General features: G+C 45.4%; 1 protein-coding gene across 1 annotated transcript in view; it reads right to left on the reverse strand.

Moving 5' to 3' along the window:
* LOC117733746 (kelch domain-containing protein 8B-like) overlaps nucleotides 1-25,000 on the reverse strand; it is a 96,877-nt gene that overhangs the window by 20,416 nt on the left and 51,461 nt on the right. Inside the window, exons 2-3 of the mRNA XM_034537604.1 lie at nucleotides 24,826-24,990; nucleotides 17,798-18,022 (exon numbers count right to left, since the gene is read on the reverse strand). Of these exons, the coding sequence (XP_034393495.1) occupies nucleotides 17,798-18,022; nucleotides 24,826-24,990 (390 nt within the window). The remainder of the gene's footprint in view (nucleotides 1-17,797; nucleotides 18,023-24,825; nucleotides 24,991-25,000) is intronic.

Below are 25,000 nucleotides of genomic sequence, written 5' to 3' on the forward strand. Positions count from 1 at the left end.
GAGAAACACTGATGGCATTCCATGACTTTTTTATTTCACGCATCATTGCTTCAAAGTTTGTATCACTCTAATTTTATATCCTACAACTTTGCTTAATGACCAAATACCTGCAAAACGAATGGCATTCCCATCAGCCTCAGCTGTGTTAATTAGCTAATGTTAGCATGTTTAATTAGGATGGACATCAATCTGTTCAATATGACCCCCCCGAAGGTCCTGCAAAGAAATATATTTGTCAATTTCTTTCTGGTAAATCATGTTAACGCCTTTAAGATGGTTTCATCTCACCCGTCCTTTCCTCACCTAAACAGGTTTTCTGTTGGTGCAACAAAAAGCCTTCAGAGGTCTCGGCCCCACTCTGCATTTCTTTATCTGGCTCTCTGATAGGAAGTATTTATTCCTCCTGAACGGACAGATTAGCACATCCACTCCCCCCCCCCCCCCCCCCCACCACCACCACACACACACACACGCACACACACGCACGCAGACACACACACACTCACAAATCTTCTACAGCGTGCGGCACTTGCTGCAATGCCGGGTCCGATTAATAGCGCTCGCCTATCGATTACACGATCGATGCACTAATTAATGGTCTTGTGGGGATTGAGGGGATGTGCAGAGCGATGTAAAAAAAACAATGCACCGCACAGCAAAGCGTCTGTGGGTGCAGAGATAAGAGTATGGGTTCATTCATAACACGGAGTATGGTCAAGTTGAGCACTGACAGAAGAGCTGAATGGAGGATCTGATGAATGAGAGAAGATATCACCCAACTCATCCTGATTCTGAACAAAAAGAAAAGGTTATTGAGGCTCAGTCTGATCCAGCGCGGCTTAAAGGGGAAGCTTAAAGTGGTGGAGGGGAAGGAAATGCAAACTGCAGGTCTCTACTAGGTCTGCTAATCAGTCTCCCTGGCCTCTCAGCAATCCTATAAATATTAATGCTTAGGTGGACATTAAAGTTAGTGTGGGCTCTAATGAGTCCCACCATCATGCCCATACCATGCACCCCCACATCTCTGGACTACTGACTAATATGTCAACGTTCCACTCTGATTCTTCCAAATTCCCGTTTTTCTCAGGCAGTTGGTGAGTGGAAAATAAAGAAAAAGATGAGTGTCCTGTGCATGACCTTCGAGTATGAAAACATGTCGAAATCAATCAATCAGTCAGTCAGCTGCTAGACGATGTATGAGAATTCAGTGGGCGACTGAAGGCTCAGTGGAGAGCAGGGTCGTCCTTCAATCAGAGGATCGGCAGCTCGATCCCCGCCTCCGCTAGTCCACGTCCATGTGTCCTTGGGCAAGACACTTAACCCCAACATTGCACCTGTAGCTGTGTGTACTGGGTACGTGTGTGTGTGTGACTGTGTGTGACTGTTAGTTACTGCTGTTGTGCAGGTGGAACCTTAGCCCCTCCCATCAGTGTATGAATGGGTGTGAATGGGGGTGAATGATGTCATGTAGTGTTACAGCACTTTGTTAGCAAAGTGCTCTACAAGTACAGGACCATTTACCCACTGAAAGTAGAGCACACTTACAAATCACGCCTACATGAAGATGAAGAGCACTCATCCAGAAACACTGTGGGTTATTAAATATATAAATATTAGACTCTAAAAAGACTCAATTGCAGCAGGTAGTGTGAGGACGTAACGTCAGTGTGGTGCGACTGTGGCATGGATTCAGATAATGATGTCAAAACATAACTACTGTTTGTAACTCAGAGCGGTTCTCCATAGCTCCACAGGTGTTTTTCATAGCTCCATAGATGTTCTCCATAGCTCCACAGGTGTTTTTCATAGCTCCATAGATGTTCTCCATAGCTCCACAGGTGTTTTTCATAGCTCCATAGATGTTCTCCATAGCTCCACATGTGTTTTTCATAGCTCCATAGCTGTTCTCCATAGCTCCACATGTGTTTTTCATAGCTCCATAGCTGTTCTCCATAGCTCCACAGGTGTTATTCATAACTCCGCAGATGTTTTTCATAGCTCCACAGATGTTCTCCATAGCTCCGCAGATGTTTTTCATAGCTCCATAGCTGTTCTCCATAGCTCCACAGGTGTTTTTCATAGCTCCATGGCTGTTCTCCATAGCTCCGCAAATGTTTTTCATAGCTCCATAGCTGTTCTCCATAGCTCCATAGCTGTTCTCCATAGCTCCACAGGTGTTTTTCATAGCTCCATGGCTGTTCTCCATAGCTCCACAGGTGTTATTCATAACTCCGCAGATGTTTTTCATAGCTCCACAGATGTTCTCCATAGCTCCGCAGATGTTTTTCATAGCTCCATAGCTGTTCTCCATAGCTCCACAGGTGTTATTCATAGCTCCATAGCTGTTCTCCATAGCTCCACAGGTGTTATTCATAGCTCCATAGTGGCTTGACTCCACTCGCTTGGAATCTAATGTTTTTTGGGTATCCTTTGGCAAAAGTTGGGCATAGTACCTGAAACTTCTTTTGGTGCCAACTCGGTCGAGGTTCCAGGCGAGCTGAGTCGGTATTAAAAGGCGGAGTTAGATCGGTCAGAGAACAGCGGGACGTCCTGCACGAACCCGGGATGTTCGCAAACAGCCAAGCGACCGTCAATGGCGACCGTCAATTCCTTTATTTAACTTTTTTTCGCCATGCGGTTAACTGACAACATTCCTCTGTTTTGTTACCAATAAAAGGATCCGGCTAGAGCCCTGTCTCGTTTAAGATGATGTCACGGCAGTTTCTTGCGGTGTTGCTATGACGATCGGCTGGGTACTATCTGCAGTGGAAAATGAAATCGAGAAAGCACCTGGTGCCAAAGGTAAGTCGAGTAGAGTGCAGTGCCACCCAGCTGATAACTGCAACGTTTAACAAAACGCTCGACAGATCCATAAGGTCATTGTTTTCGCTTGCAACCCTCAAGATGGAAAGGAAAAAGGAATATTTTCATTTCAAAGAACGGTTGCGCAATGAGATCAACGGCCACAAAACAGTCACGAGAGCTCCATCTGGGTCACGAGCTTTGCATTCACTCGCTCGCTCACCGCCACCTCTCGACTGTCACCTTCTTCTGCGGCGCTGCGCGGTGAAAAGGGATCAAAGGAAGGAAAGAGCTTAGAGAGAGCACACGGCTTCCAAAACAGCAAATATCAGAACATCACATCTTAAAATCGAACTCGCAGAGGAAACTTGTAAACTGGAGATGATTCAGATGAAAACAAAAGAAACAGTTTTTTTGAAGGGCTGGCAGCGGGTGACGGGTTTTTGAGTCATCATCGTTCAACATCTCTGCCCCCCCCCCCCCCCCCCCCTCCCAGTGTAGAGTATCACTGATTTGCGCGGCGTAATTATTCTGCACATATTGCTTTAAAGAGTAATCCGTGGGAGGCTTAACAAACCTATTATTTATTATTCCATCACAGGATAATATCAGCTTCAGCACCGGCGGAATAACACGAGCGGCGATGACAGCTGCTGCTCAAGGCCACCGCGGGCTCAAAGGCAGAGATTAAATGATATTATTCGGTCTCTCTCCCTCTTTTTGCCTCCATTCACCTCTTTCCAACTTAAATATGGTCGCTCATCTGATGGATTCCCTTCCCGAAGGTCGATCACATAAAAGGTTCAACCTTCTATCCGCCACAAATGAATGTGGATAAAGCTGGAGGCAGCTCAATTATCGTGTGAACCAAAGGCCAGCGGAGACCAGAGTTTGAGACACCCAGACTGGTTGATCGTATGACAATGAAAGATTTTATACTTGGGAGGGCAGTCGCATTGTAGATGTTAATCTCTTAAATAAAAGGTCACAGCTGGGCGTCCGTTGACATGGTCGGTGAGATGCATACAATAAGTCGAGTCCCAGTTTGAGTCCGGTTGGGGCTGGTTGTTGCTTTTCATACACTTCTAGTTCTGTATCTCCACTTTCTCTATGAAATAAAAGCAAAATTCCAACAAAAGATAGGTACACACACTACAAAATGTTACTCACACAGGCAAAAATAGGGATTTACTACCTTCAGCCAGTTCTCTGGTGACAATCCAAGACCTGAAGATGGTGTACGGTGGTATTGCCCCAAAGTAAAGTACAGTGCCCACTGTGAAGGGAAATGTCACCTGTACCTGTGGCTCATTTTAATGGCGTCTATTGCACAGAGGAATAAGATAAATCAGGCTTTGGATACACAATGCTTGTTGGTGGGATCCATTTCATTGTTAGTTATTTTCATAAGATTGTTGGTAAAAACAAAAATCATAGAATATCTTCAGACGTATCACTTTAATGTTGAGAGCACCACAAATACAATTCCATTGACCTCCATTACGTTGAGGTTTCAGCAGAAACCAATATCCATGATTCAAAAGGCCAATATCGCAACGTTTGAGTAAAATAAACCCAAACGATGTGCGTGGCTAGGTGTCACTGGAAAGTACAAGAAATTATGGCCTTTGTTTCCTTTCATTTTCTTTGGTTATTTTGGTGAAATGGCCCTTTACAGTGATAAAAGGAGGAGGCCGAAAAAAGTGTTCAGGGCGTGTCAGTTCATGTCACCGAGAGGGGATTGGGTTGGAGAGGAAACGCATGGAAGAACATGGTCAAAGAGTCAACAGCGTCAGTCGTATTCCTGGAGCCTGGAGGTGGATTGATGGTCTGTTAAACACTCTCATAGAGAAGAGGACACGCCTCCGGGGCAAATGGCTTTACCCTCACAAGGTTGATTTCAAGTCTGTTTGACGAGGCGGCGTTCAAGTCCAATGCGTGCTCCTCGGTGCGGTCGTGCGTGTCGAGTGCGTCTCCAAACCTCCTGATACATCTTTGACTTTGTCTGGCAGCTGGTTATTTCACTCTCTAGTTCAACATGCTTATTATAGGTGCTTAGAACAAACTGTGGTCAATAACCCATCACTCAATTTACATTCAGCGCGCATACGCTGGCTGGGATTCGAGTAACGTTTTTTTTCCAGAAGAATGAAAAGCCTGACACCAATTGGAATATTGTCATTCCAATAATGTCAGTCCTTGTGGGTGCTTTGAGCCGACACGTTGTGCCTCCAAAAGATGAATGCTGGATTTGTTCACCATTTTATCCTATTCGACATTTGAATTGTCACATATGCATTCTTGAGTTATGGCCCAAGAACGTGTTTTGTGAGGCCACAGTGAGTTGACGAGGTTGGACTGGACGGACAAACCTGAAGACATGATGACGGTTCTGAAGCTTGACAAAATGGGATTCATGTCATTAAGGTCACATGGGCCTTACAGTGCTTAGAGGGTCCATGTCAACATACACTATTAAAAATTATATTGTATCACAAAACTCATTGCAATTAGCTTTCCATGTGCCTTCTGTCGGCGGTGCTTCTGGTTCTGGTGCTGTTATGCATTACCAGGTTTGATTGAAGCGACGACCTCTTCAAATGCCTGATTAGAATGTCCTGATTAGACACCTTATCCAATTACAGGTTGCATCTTGAGGTTTATTCATTGGGCACCTGATGTATTCCAGGAATGAAATTAGCACCTGCCGCCTGTCAAATACAGGCTAAACGTTGGCTCTGGCGGGTACAGAATCCAGGTCATCTGCCAACATGGCAGATTGGTTTTCCAAAAAGCAATTCCCAAGTTAAAAATACATTACATGTTCTACTGTCTACTGTTCAGTGACATGCCACATATATGACTGTTCTATTGAACGTTGTTAGAGAGTCGTGGTGGTGGTTGCCAGTTCGGTACAAGTTCAGTACATATACATACCATTTTTTTTTTACATTTCATTCCGGAGAATCTGGAGAAGGGAATAAGCTGAAGAAGCAGTGTGCTTCCAGCGAAATGATTTTTGGATCATCAACAAGTGTGTCAGTCAAGCACACCCCCTTCACTTCAATTGGGAAGGTGTGTGTAGGGGAGAACTCTCTTCACACAGCTACTGCAACGCCACGGCTGACTTTGAGTGAAAACCTTGCAAAAGTGTGCTCTATTATGCCCATTTAAACTAGATTGCATCTTGTAGTGGTTGAAAGCACGTGTAAGTGCAATTACCTTCAAACGTGGTCGATCAACACATTTCAAGGACTCTCTTTTTACAGCTCAGTATCCCTTGGAAGTACACTTCGTTACTACAACCTTGTGTCCATGTCTCGTGATTTCCTGTTTTATTTTGAAAGTTAACTTTCCTCTCGTTTCAGGCAACTTGCTCCTCCCCCTGTGTGTTTCCCCCGCTGCTCTGATTGGCTGCCTCGCCCCTGATTGTTTCCACCTGTGCCCTCACCCTGTGTATATATGGTCTGCTCTCCCTTTGTCCTGGGCCAGTTCGTCTTGTCCCTTGCCAGGTCTTCTTATTTTGCTACTTTGTTCATATTTGTTTTCTGTTTATTTTTCCAGTTTAATAAACTGTGATTTTTCTCGAGTCGTGCATTTGGGTTCAGGTCCCTAGTTCGGTCGTGACACTGTCCAACAATGATGTTCACAGAGAGGGAAAAAGAGCTTTTTCAAAAGCTTTCTGTTCTATATAAAAAAAATTATAACATCTATGTATTATATTTAATAAATTACATTTTGTATATATATATATATATATATATATATATATATACATACATACATACATACATACATATTTGATTTATAATTCATCGAGTTCAATTCGACAATAAATATATATTATTCATATTATTCATATTATTCAGATATTATTCAACAGAACTTTTCATTTGATAGTCAGTTGTTGACGACATACAGACGTTAATACAACTGTTTGCTACTTTAATATATATATGGCACTAAATGATATATATATTATATATTGTGACATTCCAAGCCTTTGCATGAGGGGATTCTGTCTAACTGGACCTCGCTGAGTGTTAATTGAAGGGATCAGCATCCAGCACCAGGACAGGCCACATGTTCTGTGCATTATGGTGTCAGGCTCCTTTCATCACATATGGCACCTTCATAATTAATCTATTTTCCACTTCCTTGCTCCAGCCACATTTAACCACAGCTGGGAACCCACAAATAATAACAATCAAGGAAGATTTACGTCATCGTTTGTGTATTTATTTGCCTGAAGTTCCTTACCTGTCAAACCCTCTTCCCACCCATTGCTGTCATCTTGTTAACATAAGGCGCGCACACATACGCAAGCAAATGTGCACACGCACAAGCAACCACGAACACACACACACACACACACCGTCATCCACCAGCACTCCCTGGGGTCTATTTATAGGCTTCCTGCGACAGCATGTCCCAACAGGATTACAGGATAGCTCCTTTAATCACATACTTAGTCAACAGATATGCAACACCTATTCGGCTTCACTCTTAATATAATTAAAGTTGTTTTCGGCGCCCGGCGGTTAGGAGATCAGTTAATGCATGAATATGATTAGCAGAGAGCCAATGGAGTGCGCAGCGATATGAGTGCGGTGCCACATCTTTGCCGTAGGAGGGAAGACGAATGACCCCGATGACCCGTTGCATTTTCACCGGCGCCACAATCCCCCCCCGATCGAGCACGGGAGGAACACTTTTAGTCGTGAAGCTCATTGTCAGCATCGGTTGTGAGAAGGGGATGTGAGTGAGAGAGCAGGAGCAGGAAAGGAAAACAGAAGAAAAAGATTGGGCTAAAAGCACTAATGTCAACTGAGCTGATTACTGTGTAATTGTCTGGTAATCAGTGTCGACACGGGGAGCAGATGCAGTGAAACGTGGATTAGATATAAATAACTCAGTGGGTAGTGAAATGGTTTGTGAAATTGATTGTATTCATGGGTTATTTATATTTATCTGTACAGCAATAAATAACATAGATTAGGGCAGTACAAGCCTTCAACATCTCTGCTTTCTAATTATGCTTTTAGGGTATATACAAATGTTTATGCAGTTAAAACTGCTTATCAATAATCATTAGTCAATGGCTGATAAACTCAGGACAAAATCCTCCCTGAACAAACGCAAGCTATGCTCACTTTCACATGCACACACATGCTTACACAGACTCGATATAATTACATTATTTTTCTTTCTTTTCTTTCTTTCTTTCTTTTTTCTTTTGTTGTCTATCTTGTGCATTTTTCATTTTATGTTTGTAATTTTGTAAAAAAAAAAAATATTATATAGGCGGAGGCCTCAAATAAGCCCAGTTGGCTTTTTGTCTCTTCCTGCACTGGGATAGTCATTTATCTCTGTTGTGATTTTATTGTTTGAATTGTGCAAATAAATAAAAATAATAATAATAAAAATTCCTGTTGTTTAAATAATTTGCTTATACTGATCATGTAGAACGCTTCCGGGGTTCATTTTGGCTCTTTTTATACACGACAAATGGAAAAAATAATGTTTAAACTGTGGTATATATAAACATATGGGGTATATAACACCACCAAGTGGGACTGCAGCCACTGCCGTATTGTGTGATTGAATGAATACAACCCATAATGCCCCATATACATACTCCTTTTTATCCTACTTTAAAGTTAATCCATCTGCTTATCGTCTGGCGACCTGAGGCTGATGCTGCCTGCACATTGAGATAATGTTTTCTCCCAATGAGAAGTGCGGTCTCCTCGAGGCTTACAACAAACCCGCCGGCGAGTAGCGGCAGCTGAACTTGGTGTTCCTCAGAATAGAATGTGTACAGGTAGGTAGGTGGGTAGGTAGGTGGGTGGGTAGGTAGGTAGGTAGGTAGGTAGGGGGGTAGGTAGGTAGGGGGGTAGGTAGGTAGGTAGGTAGGGGGGGTTAGTTGGTAGGTAGGTAGGTAGGTAGGTAGGTAGGTAGGTAGGTAGGTAGGTAGGTAGGTAGGTAGGTAGGTAGGTAGGTAGGTAGGTAGGTAGGTAGGTGGGTGGGTAGGTAGGTAGGTAGGTAGGTAGGGGGGTAGGTAGGTAGGTAGGGGGGGTTAGTTGGTAGGTAGGTAGGTAGGTAGGTAGGTAGGTAGGTAGGTAGGTAGGTAGGTAGGTAGGTGGGTGGGTAGGTAGGTAGGTAGGTGGGTGGGTGGGTAGGTAGGTAGGTAGGTAGGTAGGTAGGGGGGGTAGGTAGGTAGGTAGGTAGGTAGGTAGGTAGGTAGGTAGGTAGGTAGGTAGGTAGGTAGGTAGGTAGGTAGGTAGGTAGGTAGGTGGGTGGGTGGGTAGGGAGGTAGGTAGGTAGGTAGGTAGGTAGGTAGGGAGGTAGGTAGGTAGGTAGATAGGTAGGTAGATAGGTAGGTAGATAGATAGATAGGTAGGTAGGTAGGTAGGTAGGTAGGTAGGTAGGTAGGTAGGTAGGTAGGTAGGTAGGTAGGTAGGTAGGTAGATAGGTAGGTAGATAGGTAGGTAGATAGATAGATAGGTAGGTAGGTAGGTAGGTAGGTAGGTAGGTAGTAGGTAGGTAGGTAGGTGGGTAGGTGGGTAGGTGGGTAGGTAGGTAGGTAGGTAGGTAGGTAGGTAGGTAGGTAGGTAGGGGGGGAGGTAGGTAGGGGGGTAGGTAGGTAGGGGGGAGGTAGGGGGGTAGGTAGGTAGGTAGGTAGGTAGGGGGGTAGGTAGGTAGGTAGGGGGGTAGGTAGGTAGGGGGGTAGGTAGGTAGGGGGGAGGTAGGGGGGTAGGTAGGTAGGTAGGTAGGTAGGGGGGTAGGTAGGTAGGTAGGTAGGTAGGTAGGTAGGTAGGTAGGTAGGTAGGTAGGTAGGTAGGTAGGTAGGTAGGTAGGTAGGTAGGTAGGTAGGTAGGTAGGTAGGTAGGTAGGTAGGTAGGTAGGTAGGTAGGTAGGTAGGTAGGTATCTGTCTGCGATGGCCCTGCCTCCATCGTTGGCGCCAGCAGAGCCTCACCAAAAGGAGGACCTTGGTAATGGGGAAAGGCAGCAAGCCTGTAAATAGCGAACTGTCTGTTTCATTGCATTATGTAATAAATATACAAATGTAAAATAAATCGTAATCTGCTTGAGGAATGAAGAAAAACAAAAGCAAACAACTGGGTTATAAATCATCCACTATGCATGATTAGACAGACGTTTCAGTAGAAGCGGTTTCCACAGTATTGTGGTCGGTGTCTCTGCTTCCTGAGTAGGTGTACACCCCAAAGGATGAGAGTGTGACTACAGCGGGGTCACAGAGGACAGCGCTGAGAGGAAATTGAAAGTTCAAGGACATTTTAAAGCAGAGGAGGGAATGAAAAGTGGAGTCATTTAAAAAGTGGAGACATTTAAAAACGCCGGGGGAGTTGGATGGCGAGGTGAAAGAGAGAGGAGGTGGACAGGATGCGAGAGCAAAAAGCTCAGAAGGAAACGGCTGGGGAGACTCTGGTAGAGCCAAACTAATCTTCAAATTCACCCAATCGCACACGATGACTCACGTGGAGGACAGTTGACCGCGATCGTCAAATCATTGCTCGTAACTTGGCGTATGCTATCAAGCTTTGGATTTCTCAGCTCCCGGAGTAAGGTGCTATGTACATGGGGCGGCAGTAAGAGTGGTACCCTCTATATAAAGAGTCACAGAGTGGTGTCTTTCTCAGGGATCAAGGTTTGGATAAAACTGTACTTACAGTACTGTAACAACTTAAACCAAGCTAACAGCATCTTATAAAAAACATGTTATAAGCCATGTTCAAACACCCACAATTTCTATAGTTTATGATCTCAATCTCTAGTTTCAAGTCTTCTTCAATACAGAATGATGTTCATCTGGTACGTTATGGTCCATTTAGATTCAAATAGAGCAGAGGATGCTTTAGGGCGGGGCTACACTGTGATTGACAGGCCGCTGCTGCTACCAGAGATGTATATGTCGTGTAAATACGGTAACTTCTGTTCATTGGTTGGCCACGGCCGTTTCACAAGGTGGCGACGGCGAACTTGAGGCTTCATTGCGGCAGTCCACCAATCAATGGGTGACATCACAATGACTATGTCCACTTCTTATTTACGGTCTATGGATAAAACTAAGGTTATCCTGTACGTCAATGCATGCATGGGCCTCTTATCTCAAAGGACCCAATGTGATTATTCATGAACCAGTAGTTATTGTATGAACATGCAAATCAATGCAATATGCATGTATAATCACTGCAAGAATACTCCGGAATCTCAATCTAGATTTTACAATATGGTTGGAGGGGAGAAGGCCAAAATAAATGCCGATAAGGGACTTTTTAATTCTCATCCTTGCACTGTTGTGAGCTCTAGCTTTGTAGTGTAACTTCAAATTGATTTATCCTTGACGGTCTAGACATCAATCAGTTGGTCAATCTGTCTTCATGAATCCACGTGTCGTTGGAAATATCTAAATTCTTTGACGTAACCACTGAAGCTCAGATCCGTCTGCAAAAGCATTCAGGCTTTTCAAAATTGAATCTTTAAACGCTTCACTTTACAACATAATCTGTGCCCAACAGCTGGGATCCGACGAAGGGAGGAAGGAAGAAAGGAAGAAAGGAAATGAGGGAGTAGGAAAAGGAAAGGAATCTTAGATGAACCGGCTGATATGACTTCCCCACTATAAGCATAATCTGTTGGCAGATCAAAGCCCTGCATCTTCACCCTCTGAGGAGCGGGTGTGGTTGATTGTCATTTTCTGGGAAGAAGCTCTGCGGCCATGTGTGTTCAAGCTCCATCGTCTCTGTGACCTTTAAAGATCCACATCGACTTTCACGTGAATCTCAGCCCAACAACCCTGCGAGACTTTAAGGCCGATATCAAATCGACCCCGTGAACCGGGTTCGGATGCCAGAGACAAGGGGCGGGACAAGCTGGGGAGCGCAGCGGACCGCCCCCCAGGTGGTGATTACACTGTGATGCACCTTCAAGAGAACTAGAAACAGACCCAAGGAGATGGAGAGTGGAGGAGTCCCCAACGGACCCATCACCACAAAGGGCGTTTGTGAAATATGGGTTAAGTCTAGGGCACCATTTACCTGTCAATCTTTTGACAAAGACGGACTCATAGCTCTACCTTAGGGTAACGTATGTTCATGATAATACTAAATGTACACATACAATACTGTCAAATGTTACACTCTGAGCAGTGTCAGAGCAGTGTCAGAGCAGTGTCAGAGCAGTGTCAGAGCAGTGTCAGAGCAGTGTCAGAGCAGTGTCAGAGCAGTGTCAGAGCAGTGTCCACGCCAATGTCACAGTCTTGGGTTTTTGGGTCTTGTTTCCTGTTTTATTTTGAAGTCCTTGTCTCTCATGTCCTCTGTTTCCCTGCACTTCCTGTGATTGTCTGCCCTGTCCCTGATTGTTTCCTTCTGTGTCTAATCACCTGCATTTTCATGTCATGTCATGTCATGTCATGTCATGTCATGTCATGTCATGTTTATCCAAAGCGACTTACAATCATGTACCGTAGAACAGCTACGGGGAACAATGCAGGGTTATGTGTCTTGCTCAAGGACACCTCGACTAGGGCGGGGATTGAACCACCAACCCCCTGATTGAAAGACGGACCTGCTAACCACTGACCACTGACCCACAGTCACCCCTCTTCGTTTACCTTCGTCAAGTCGCCTGAAAGCGACACGAGGCTGCCGCGGTTTAACCGCCCAGACCTCTACACATCAGACGGGTCTGTTACAACTCCATCTTCTTCTTCTTCTTTCTTTCTTTCTTTTTTTATGAAGCAGACCTCAGGTTTTTAATAATAACCATCCCTGCTGATCGATAATCACCTTCACCCGGCCGCTGCACAGACATGAACCAAGACAGAAGGCGCATGGAGAGGGCCGGCTGCCAGTGAACAGTAGAGCAGCCGTTAACCCTCCCGCACGGCGCTCTGCTTCCCATCAGCGCTGTAAGTCGATGTGGGGAACATTTAAAATGCAAATCACCCTGATTAAAACGTTCCGACTGTTCAAAAAGGAACTGGTAATGAACCTGCTTGTATTAGCAAGAGGCCCAGAGGGTCATAAACTCTATTAAAGAGCATTATCACAGAGCCTCCTGCCTCCGTGGCCCTGCTGATGCCCCCCCACCCCTCCTCTCTTCCTCCTTCTGTTTCATGGATTGTGGAAATCCCTATTAATAATTCATTTATTTCCGTCATATTCATTAAATGTGTTTATGTAACTCTATCTCTGTTCATTCTGTACACATGACATCTATTTTTCTGTCCATCCGGGGAGAGGGATCCTCCTCTGTTGCTCTCCTGAAGGTTTCTTCCCTTTTTTCCCTGTGAAAGGTTATTTTTGGGGAGTTTTTCCTGATCCGATGTGAGGTCAAAGGTCAGGGATGTCGTATGTGTACAGATTGTAAAGCCCTCTGAGGCTAATCTGTGATTTTAGCTATACACAATGAATTGAATTGAATGACGATTGGATGAAAAGCTTCTCCTCGGGTTCATGAAATCCAAGCAGCATCTGAAGGTAGCGGGACGCGTGTGATCACTCAGACGGTTACCATCCCACCCCAGTCAGAGGACACCGGCTCAAAAGGAGAAGACATGAAAAGAGGGTGCAACAGCGATTAAATACGTATTCCTGAGCAACAACAATTAAATACATATTCCTATGCAATAACGATAAAATACGTATTCCTGAGTGACAACAGCGATGGCGGATGATGATGATGTGTTCACATGTAATCTCGTAAAATGTAGTGTTGGTGAGAAACTTCAATGAATACAGGTGTGTTATGGAGATGTTTTCACAACAACATACATATATATTAAGAGATTAATTATTACACAATTGTGTGTTTTTATGAAGAAAAACACCCCACTATTAATGACTATAACAAAGTAAGAGGATAACATTTAGTATTTTTGATGGTTTACACTGACTTTAGAGCGGTTGAAATTTTAAAATAAGTATCACGCTCTCTGTTTAAAAGGCAGACACGTTACAAAATATGAAATCCTGAAGCCCAAGTCAAGATAGCCCTGATGACATCATTAGTGGTAGTTATCTCGCTGTGTTAGTTAAGACAGACACACGATACAACTAAACTGCACACCAGCAGCGCTGCGTTCAAAGTGAGAATGAGACCTGATAGTTGAGAAGAGGGCGTTATCCTTTAAAGCCAAACACATTCAAGCTGACTGGAAGGAATCACAGCAGGGTGTGTGCGTGTGTGTGTGTGTGTGTGTGTGTGTGTGTGTGTGTGTGTCAAAGGATGCTTTGTTAATATGGATGTCTGGAGGTAAATGCTGCACACACACACAGTAGGTAGCTTCCTAATATCTTCTTTGTGGATTAATCCATTCATCCAGCAATGAGCGTCTGAATCCTCATTTGAAGAATATCTCATTTCACCACAGTCTCAGAAGCATTTGGTACTTTGTGCTGTGTGTGTGTGTGTCCACTGTTAAATCTTACATTATGGATAAATGGATATACAAATTCAAGATTTTATTCCATTTCCATGTCTGAACAAATATTCTTATGTTCACGCTGTGCAATTCAATTATTTTGCCTTCACAGATAAAAATAAAGGGACTTTAGGTCTTTACACACCCGGGGCCAAAATGCAAATCCCTTGCTTGCAAAGGATATATATATATATATATATGCAAAATATATTGATATTTTGCATCCAAACTATTTATTCCCGCAGCTAATTTGAAACAGTTGCAACTCTTTTAAGGTTCAAACAGTTGTGCATCAACCCCAGGATCCCCTTTGACCCACAGCAGTGCAATATTCACATCCTGCGTGAAGAGAAAAAAAGAAAATCTACGTTAAAAGGAATATAATCCATGGTGAGCGGAGGGACACATTCTCTTAAGAAATGTCACCACAGGATTCTCCGACTGTCAGGATGACAGCCCTGTGTTTTATAAGCGCATGAAAGCAGCCAATGTGATTGGCCTCTTAACACACCCACCACAATGTGTGATCAGGTATTCTTTCTGATCCTTCCCCGTATCTGGGCGCACCAGGTGCCGCCGGTTACAGGATTATCAAAAGAGTGCTGGCAGGCCCGTGGGCTTGGCCCACTTCACTGCACTTCACACCCGGCCCCCTTAAATAAAGGGCTCCAGCTCTGGGAGGGGAGCTGAGAGGCTTTTTTCTTCAAGTCCAAATGTCCTTCTTCAACTCTCCAATGCCACTCGAGCTGCGTCAAACGAAGGCCGTCCGTGTATCGCAGTAGGACCGTGGATCATCACCATGTGAGTGAGGATATTTTGAGACGCTGACTGACTCTAACAGCATTCAGGCTCCGGGGGACAGACACCAAATACACACATGTTGGTCATGTGTGTTAAAAAACCCTCACACACACACACACACACACACACACACACACACACATATCCAAGAGCGTTTACTCCAAGGTGATGATAAAAGCCAAGACATGGGAGCAACGTGACACGGTGCTTAGCTATTATTGTAGGATGAATCATTTAATATATTTTATATGTTTTCTGGTGCACTCTTTGATATTGCATTGCGGGTTACACACAGCAGAAGAGTTTGTGTGCAACATGTGAGTTTAATTAATCTGCTCTGATGACACGGGCCTGTCGTTTAACGTAGCAGTTGTACATTTCATATTCTATAGATGTGGGTCGTTTGGGAATTTTTGTAATCGTTTTTCTTTCCATCAATCCAGAAAGAAAGAAAGAGGAATTAGAGCGATTCCACACATGGAGGTCCATTTAAAGGTGTTCAGGGAGCACTACTGCACTCGTGTGAATGAAGTTGTGTAAAGCCTGTTGGGACTCCAGAGGAAGCCGCGTCACGTCTAATAAAAAGTGATGACACTGTTGAATCTGGCGGTGCGGAGTTAGAAGTCGCTCCTCGTCTCTGCTTGAGACTGCTCGACACCTGAACCTCTGAAGGAACAGGTGGTGGCCGTGTTGCATCGTGGTTATTGTAGGGACGAAGAAACCAATATTATAGTGTCACAGTCCCTCTGTGGACTGTGACACTATAACAACATCCCGTGAGAGGGCTTGTCACATGAACACATGCTGTTTTGGGGCTAATGACAACATTACTGATGTTCTCATATTTCATTTCTGACACAGAGTTTTGAAGTTAGCTTTCTTTAGTTCCCTTTAACCGTAAGCTTTGCTTGTACTCGCACTTCGAGCCTTCGAGCATGAACGGAAGCGTTCATTTATGCTCAACGTGCTGTTCTGTGCAGTATTCTCCAAAATGCCAGAGGGCGTACAAACAAAATGAACTGGGAGGAATCAAAATCTAAAAATCTAAAAAGACTATCCTGGGTTCCTCCCTTTAGAGGTTTTCCAGGCAAGTCCGACTGGTAAGAGGCATCGCAGTAGACCCGGAACACGCTGGAGGGATCATGTCTCCCGTCTGGCCTGGGATCGCCTTGTGGTCCCCCTGGAAGAGCTGGAAAGCGCTGCTGGGGAGAGCAACGTCTGGAATACTCTACAAAGCCTAGATAAGCGGAGGAAAGTGGATAGATGGTGGGATGTCTGGTCACGGAAGCTCTGGATCAGCCATCGGTTAGCCGCTCACAGTACGACCCTAAACCGTTGCTTTTGCCAGACGATGTGTGAAATGGACCATTATGAATTGTCTGATGACAGTGTTCCAATCGGACTTGCGCCTCACCATCTGTGACCGCCAACAAGGCAATGTGTAACCCTTCTGCTATCACACTAGAGGCTTCGGTGTTGATTCACTCTTTAGACGGCGGCCCACTTGCTGAGTTACATAAAGATAAACCGTGCATTAATCCCCCTGAAAATTCACTTTAAATTGTCATCGCACCAAAAGGGACACGATTCGCCTCCATCTTCATCAGACAGATTATACTTTTCCAACAGAGCCGCTGAAACCCATCTGGAGCATCAGATGTCTCCTCCTTGTTAATAGCAGACACAATTACAGCCAAATGCATGATGAAGGCACTCTGTTCTGTATTCAACGTGGTTAAAAGGGGATTTGCAGCAAATTTAATTAAATAATAAAGCCTATCATAGCAGAAATCCTCCTGTCCTCCACAATGATACGTTCTGTTTCGGGTGCTAGACCTTTCCAGTGCAGCAAGAGGCATCCATGAAGTAGAAGGGATGAGTTCAGCTCAGAGGTCAAACTGGTGTGTTTGCCTCATCTGAAATCGTCCGACGTATTACCCACAATGCATTTACATCGAAGCATTTGCTTGTTTCTATCACCGGTCAGAAATCTGGTGCAGGAGAGGACGTTCTCGATCAGCATCACCATCAGCGTTGATATGATCCGACTCAACTTATGCATAATCTTCCTCTTTTATGTGCAAGGAACTGGTCTCTTTATTCAACGTGCTCCAGGGGGGGAGCGTGTACTCTGTGATGAACATCAACAACTATTATTTTGGTTTGGACACAAAAGCAGCTTCTTTTTCATCTCTCGTGTACCCGTGAGAATCAAACTAAACAGTAATTACCTCTATTAATATGTAGGCTGATCCGAACGCGTTGAAGCTTTGGCGGTTGCCGTGGTAATCGATGTCTAAATCAGGATCCGAAAGCATGTTTTTTTCATTAAATTTCTTTTTTTTTCATTTAATATTAGCCTAAAATCCCCAAATAGGGATGTTTCTTATTTATGGAATGTAATTATTGTGATGAGGTTATTGCACAAATTGTATCCGTTTCCGTTACAATAAAAAGGGAATTCCTTGAAGTCCTGTAAAGCACACCATAAGAAAATGAAGATTGCAAGTAATGACCTGTCTCTTCCTCTGTTGTTTTTGTCTGACACCTATTCCTTCAGTCTATTCACTGTGTAGCGCTTCCTGTTCCTGTTTGACACTTCCTCCGAACAGGAAGTGTCAGTACTGCTGTGTGTTTCGTCCCATCGGCTTTCGGCTCTGCTAGCCGACACCCGGCCAGCGCCTGGTTGAGGTTTGCCATTTGCTCAGCGAGACTCCTACACACACAAATAGGTGAATGAATACCTTGATCCAGATCGTACTCCTCCATGGTGCTGACGAAGTGAGGTCTGGAGTAGAAGTTGTGCGGCCCCGGTTGCTGGAGGCCCCCCAGGCTGAAGAGGCTCCGCTCGTTGGTGGCGCAGCAGGAGAAGGCCCTCCGGCTCGGGATGCAGGCGTAGCGTGTCCAGCTCTTCGTCTCCAGGTCGAAGGCCTCCAGCGCCGTCACCGGCATCTTTCCCTGGCGACCGCCTGGAGGAGGAAGGAGAATATTCTGATTCGGGGGCCACAACGCATTACCGATGGTTGACTTAGCCGTTAAACACTGCCCTGTTTACGGCAACGACCTTCAACATCATCAGTAACAAATAGCTTCTGTATCATCATAAAGATGCGTCATCCACACGGAACACAGTCCCAGTATGATTAGCATTTATATGAGCACAGCCGGAGGATTGTGAATACAGACTTTGAGTGTGTCACGATTTGTCCTCGTTTCCTCTGTCCTGTTTTCCTTTCATTGCTTTTGATCCCTTTGCTCCTGTCACAAAGTTTCCTTGGCATTTATGTCCATGTCTGGCACCGAAAACCACATTTCATTTCAGACTGAAAGCAGAGTGCAGCAGCGGGGGGTGTTTACTTCCACAAATCATAACTTAACCGTGTAAAATATAACAGAAGTGGCGAGAGAGAGGGAGCATACAACATACAGGAATGTGAATGATGGAGAACGGGTGGGAGGTTGAGGCGAGTGAGAGGGGCGAGGCGGGGGGAGGGATGGGGGGGGGGGGGGGGGGGGTCTGGGAGGAGAGAAGAACACAGAAACGAAGACGAAAAGGAGGTGCGGAGCGGGGTCCGGGGAGTGGGGGGAAATGAGACCATGACACAAGATGAATTGTGTATAAAGTGATACGGGGAAGCGAGGAGAATGTGGAGGAGTGAGAGAAGAAAGTGTAAGCGGGTTCAACGGAGTGGGCCGGGCGGCACGGAGATCGATGGCAGCAGCGAGACACAGAGTCCAACTGAGTGGGAGGTTTAGAGTCGGAGAGGCGTGAGAGAAAGGAGCAAAAAGATGTGTTGATTATCATATAAATGTGCAGTATACAGAGGTACTCGAGGATCCACAGCAAAACAGAATTAAAGTTTATTCTGCATGGGATTGGATAGTTCACGTTGACGACGTTTACACGCTGCAAATGTTCCTGCGGAAAAAGACAATATACCTGAGCTGTTTACTCTGCGAATGAAAATGAAATGGAATTGAAAACTAATATTCCCGTTTACATGCATCTGTGCATATTCCGATGAGCGTAAAACGACCCCATGACGCGTCCTCGTCACCGAGGGCCTGTGAAATGCTCCATATGGAATAAGGCCTAATTCTGAATTTCCAAAACGGAATACGACGATTTACACGAGCCAAATCAAATTCAGATTATTTTTCATATAGTCAGAATAATAGTGGAACATGAGATGCAAGCTCAGTCATTGAGTTCCCTCACATTGATAGTCCAGAGACACGACCATTAAGAAGAGCACTGAGGAGTCAGGTGTTATGTGTTCCGTGTGTTTTTGTGGCCAACAGTACGCCTGCTCAGGCGCCGCAGTGGAAGACGAGCCGTCGAGATATGTTATGCTTCTGAAGAGGGCAAAGCAAAAATCTCACTGGCTCTTTCTCCCTTCTCGCCATCTCCAGGAACGCAGTCCAAAGAAATGTCTCTTTGCCCGGAGCTGTTGCTTGAATCCCTGCGCACGTTCTCATGCAACGAAAAGGTGAAATCCTGTGCTGGCTTGTGTTCTTACAGGCTGCTTGTTGTCACAGTTTCACGCCTGCTGTTCCTGCTGTGTGCGAGATCGCAGATGAAGGTTAAAGACGCTGGCCGCTCTAATCGGGGATCATGTCTGAAGTACCACGATTCAGTCGTAAAAAGAGCTGCAGAGGGTGAGCACGTTTGTCTTGGCGGTGATTCCCTTATCTGACTTTGCAGACGCAGAAAAGGTGTTGTTTCCTTAATAGAAACGTGCAACCCCACATTCAAGAACACCCGATGAGATGCTCCCAAAGGCAGTACAGTACACGCGTTTGGGAGCAGATCTTGGAGGCGGCCTCTTTTCAGTTCACTCAAAACCACAGTGAGAAAAGAGGAGAGGGACGAATAAATAATGAACTGTCGGGAGAAGCAGCACTAAGAAGTTTGGAGACTCCAGCGTGTGATTATAGATCAGAAGTGCAAATGTTCAGCTGATGTGCTCACAGTCATAATCTTTGCTCACTAATGAAACGACAATCCGCCGTTGCACGGGGGTGGGAACATTCACTTCCTGGTGTCCCCGATGGTTGCCTAGCAACTGCTCAGAGTCAATCTTCTCATCTCAGTCGTTGTCAGAAAGCAAATAAGCGCGTTTCGCAAAATATCACACTTTTTTTAGTTATAGGAAAAAGGAAAAGGGGGCCAGTATTAACCTTGAAAACCAAATAAAATATAAATATGGTCCCAACCGCGGGTATCTCTGAAAAGCATTTGGAGAAGTTCAGCTAATTTGAAATTAAGATTTGGTAAAGAATAATACGTACATATCCACAGAAATCAGTTGATTTACATGTTTAACCCGGTCAAGTGTGACCACCCTGGACTGGCTCTTTGTATATAATACAAACTAAATCATATTTACTTTTTTTTTTATAGTATGGTCACTTAATAATCATGTTTTTACACGTGTACTATGTTCAATTTATATTGTTTAATATTTAATATTCAACTATTGTTTGTGGGTTTTCTTGACTGTAACATCCACGGGCTCTCCCCAGGGAGATTGTGCATATTGTGCATATTGTGTATTAATGCATGAAAACCATCCCATCTTGAGTTTTTTTCCGATGAGTGCGTCGTCGTGAGCCCGATATGCGGAGAGGTAATTTCCCATGGTGACTATCTATCAAACTGGTGGCGTGAATCTTCTCTATTCATGAGCGTGTCAAAGACGAGGACGTGCATTGATCTCAGACGTCCTCAGCCCTCTCCTGACAGCGCAGTGATTGATGGCCAGAATGCAGAAATTGGGGAATTATTGGGGAACGACACAATAAGAAAAACAAACAAAACATAATAAAATAAAATAATAAGCTGATATTTGAGAGTTATGCCGACACGGTGGACCAGAAAAAAGCCTGCAGTGCCAGAATTGATCAAGTTGACAGGACCCTGATGACAATGTTTGAGCAAACTTTTATTTATTTTTGTCACAGACTCTGCAAGATCTTTACAACCAGCCTGGTCTTGAAGCCAAAGCGTGACCTTATTTCTGTCCCAAGAAAATAGATTTATTACCTAACCACCAACACCTGAGCAACATCTCTTGTTCTTTAGCTGCTGAAGGCTTTATCACAACTTGTTTTACTGAAAACAACTGCCTGCTTTCATTCATGTCCGAGCAACTTCTTCATGTCGCAGTTGGTAGAAATTATGCTAATTCAAACTACTTCATACCATTTGGTATTTTGAACCATATCAGTGAATCATATTTTACCAAATTAGTGCATGTTCTTACAAATACCTCGACATTTCAGTACAGTCAACAACAAAAAAATCTCTTAATGCGTTCCATAAATGAAGCTCGAGCTGAAGTTCAATGAGGAAGACACGCTCCGGTTCATTCATAATCTCCGTCTGTAATTCTCCCAGCAATTACTCCGTCAGGTGGTTGGGGGGCGTATACGTGGAATGAACCAATAGGATTAGGCGCAGTTTCTGTAAACCAATCACATCGTTGTTGTCAAACTCTGTCATTTCAGCTCAAACCGATGTGACCCTCCTCCTCCCCAGGCACCTCCACCCTCCTCCTCCCCAGGCACCTCCACCCTCCTCCTCCCCAGGAACCTCCACCCTCCTCCTCCCCAGGCACCTCCACCCAAGGAACCTCCACCCTCCTCCTCCCCAGGCACCTCCACCCTCCTCCACCCCATAAACCTCCACCCTCCTCCTCCCCAGGCACCTCCATCCTCCTCCTCCCCAGGCACCTCCATCCTCCTCCTCCTCGCCAGGCACCTCCACCCTCCTCCACCCCAGGAACCTCCACCCTCCTTCTCCCCAGGCACCTCCATCCTCCTCCTCCTCAGGAACCTCCTCCCCAGGCACCTCCATCCTTCTCCTCCCCACGAACCTCCTCCCCAGGCACCTCCACCCTCCTCCTCCCCAGGAACCTCGACCCTCCTCCAACCCAGGCACCTCCACCCTCCTCCTCCCCAGGCACCTCCACCCTCCTCCACCCCAGGAACCTCCACCCTCCCCCTCCCCAGGCACCTCCACCCCAGGAACCTCCATCCTCCCCAGGAACCCTCCATCCTCCTCCACCCCAGGAACCTCCATCCTCCTCCTCCCCAGGAACCTCCTCTCCAGGAACCTCCACCCTCCTCCTCCCCAGGCACCTCCATCCTCCTCCACCCCAGGAACCTCCATCCTCCTCCTCCCCAGGAACCCTCCATCCTCCTGCTCCCCAGGCACCTCCTCCACCCCAGGAACCTCCATCCTCCTCCTCCCCAGGAACCTCCTCTCCAGGAACCTCCACCCTCCTCCTCCCCAGGCACCTCCATCCTCCTCCTCCCGAGGAACCCTCCATCCTCCTGCTCCCCAGGAACCTCCTCTCCAGGAACCTCCACCCTCCTCCACCCCAGGAACCTCCATCCTCCTCCTCCCCAGGAACCTCCTCTCCAGGAACCTCCACCCTCCTCCTCCCCAGGAACCCTCCATCCTCCTGCTCCCCAGGCACCTCCACCCTCCTCCACCCCAGGAACCTCCATCCTCCTCCTCCTCCCCAGGAACCTCCTCTCCAGGAACCTCCACCCTCCTCCTCCCCAGGCCCCTCCAGTCAGCATCAGTCCTGCTCATTATTCATTATCGGGTTACAGCAACTTCCTTCTTCACCACCACCAGTGTCTGGACTCCATGGGGGGATTCCGCCTTCATCAGCATCACTGACCCCTTGTTTCTCCTAATTCAGGATGGTGTCCAATCGCCAAAGACTTTGCACTATTTAAATATACACAACAGTAATACATTATTGTTAAACTCTAAACAAGTCTCTCCTGATTGAACTGTCAACTTGCTTATGTTTTCTCAGTATTTGTAAAAGCAGACAACGTGATGGCTGCGTTTCCTCCGCCCGTCCGGGGTGTCGAGCTCTCTCAGACACTGCCCATGAGCAGCGAGTCCTTCTGGCCCTCTGGTGGAGCGTGGGACAAACCAAACGCCGCTCTCTGCTCCTCGGACACTCTGTGCTGAATGAGGACTGTGTTGTTGCCGGTAGCGTGCAGCAACACGAATGCATCTCTTCTTTTATTTTCGGCGAAGCACTTCCGCGGCGGGGTGAAGCGATCGCACGCCGCCTTGTGTCATTACAATTTCTCTCTCGCAGCGGTGGTTGCGAAATTCTGACCGAGTGTCAATGAGCAATAATTTTTTCCTGTCCCGCGGAGAAGCTTTTACCTCCAACATGTCCTTTTGATCAATACTGTACCCAGACTGTCTGTCCATCGGTTCCTTTCACTGCACTAAAAGCACACACAGTGACAGACTGGACTATGGACAGCCATAACCTTTGGGGAGAAGGGTTGGGACTTACAGTGACCCACCTTTTATCTACTCTCTCAGCAGTGATTGTGCATTAAAGTAGTCAAGGAAAATGGTCCCTGAACACCACAGCCAGAGGACTGAGGCACTTCAAATATGTCTTCAGCTATCAATGTCCTTGAGAAGGTGACTGTTTACCGTCTGTTTAAAGTCCTTCCATTGGTCACTTTATGTATTGAACAGCTGAGGATCTGAGAGCTGCTGGAAGTGTTGGAGTCTTTAAAGGTCAACTTAAAACGTACCTTTAAATAGTTTGTAGTTTTATATTTTATTCACTTTTCTTATTGGATTCCAGTTGAAAAAAATGTTTATAAGTCCAATCATCATCATCAGATTATTGTTATTTCTTTAAACATTTTTTTTGTTTCACACTGTTTTATTCCATTTATTGTCTTGCGTGTATTGTAAAAGGAAATAACTTCTTTTCTGGTCCATACTTGTTCTAACTATGAAGCGCTCTGCACTGCACAAACCTGCATGAAAGATGCAATAAAACAAATAAATTGAGCACTCAAAACCTGACTGAATATGGGGTTTTGCTAGGAATAGTGGCGAGGGTGCACCATATCACGGTCGTCATAGTAACACAAAAAGGTTTTCTGGCACGGGAATTTTCAAGGAATGCAGCGGTCAGAGATACTGATGATCGGAGCAATTGATGGGAAGATAATAATAATAATAATAATCCATTTCATTTATATAGTGCTTTTCAAGATACTCAAAGACACTTTACATTATACACCGTAGACACAGCTACGGGTAGCAATGCAGGGTTAAGTGTCTTGCTCAAGGACACATCGACTAGGGCGGGGATTGAACTGCCAACCCCTTGATTGAAAGACGGGCATGCTAACCACTGACCCATAGTCGCCCCAGATGTTGTCACTCTAAATGATGGCTTTTTGTGAACTTTCTTCTACAGGGACAAACTACCCGATGTGGCATTGCTGCAATACAAGCTGACAGGAATCTGCTTCGGTATTCTGGGACAGACCAAAACATTCAACTTTTGACCTGATGATGGATAAAGATGGGCAATCAAAGTAATCACAATCATAAGAAGAACCGGCAATCCATCCGACAGTTGTCGTCATATTTATGTGAAAAAATGTGGCTCGAAAAAAAAACGTCAAGGACCATCAGTAGTTCGGAGGATTCATCCTCTGGGGACCATGAACGTCAGTGCAAATGTCATTGTAATCCAGTCAATGGCTGACTGAAAGTAATGTTGATCAATCAACAAATACGCACACGCTACAAAAGTAATAACATTTTTAACCAAATAGCTCACATCATTTGTATTCATTATCCACATCCAACATCTGATTTAAAAAGATCTGGTGACCATTGGGATGGAAACGGACGGTGAGAAATGGCAAGATGAAAAAAAATGTAAAAAAGACAAACTGATTAGATCTGGTTTCCTACCCATCATGAAGATCTTGTTCCCTCGTACGAAGGGCGTGGCTCCGTACCGCGGCGTGGGCAGGGAGGTCACCGGCTGCCATTGGTCCTTCTCTGCCTCGTAGACCCTCACCAGGGCCTGAGGCGTGGTGTCGGCTCCCATCCCGCCCAGCGCGTACACCTTCCCGTCTGCACAGAC

The sequence above is a fragment of the Cyclopterus lumpus genome, chromosome 7 (genome assembly GCF_009769545.1).
Source record: "Cyclopterus lumpus isolate fCycLum1 chromosome 7, fCycLum1.pri, whole genome shotgun sequence".
In the NCBI taxonomy this organism is placed as follows: domain Eukaryota; kingdom Metazoa; phylum Chordata; class Actinopteri; order Perciformes; family Cyclopteridae; genus Cyclopterus; species Cyclopterus lumpus.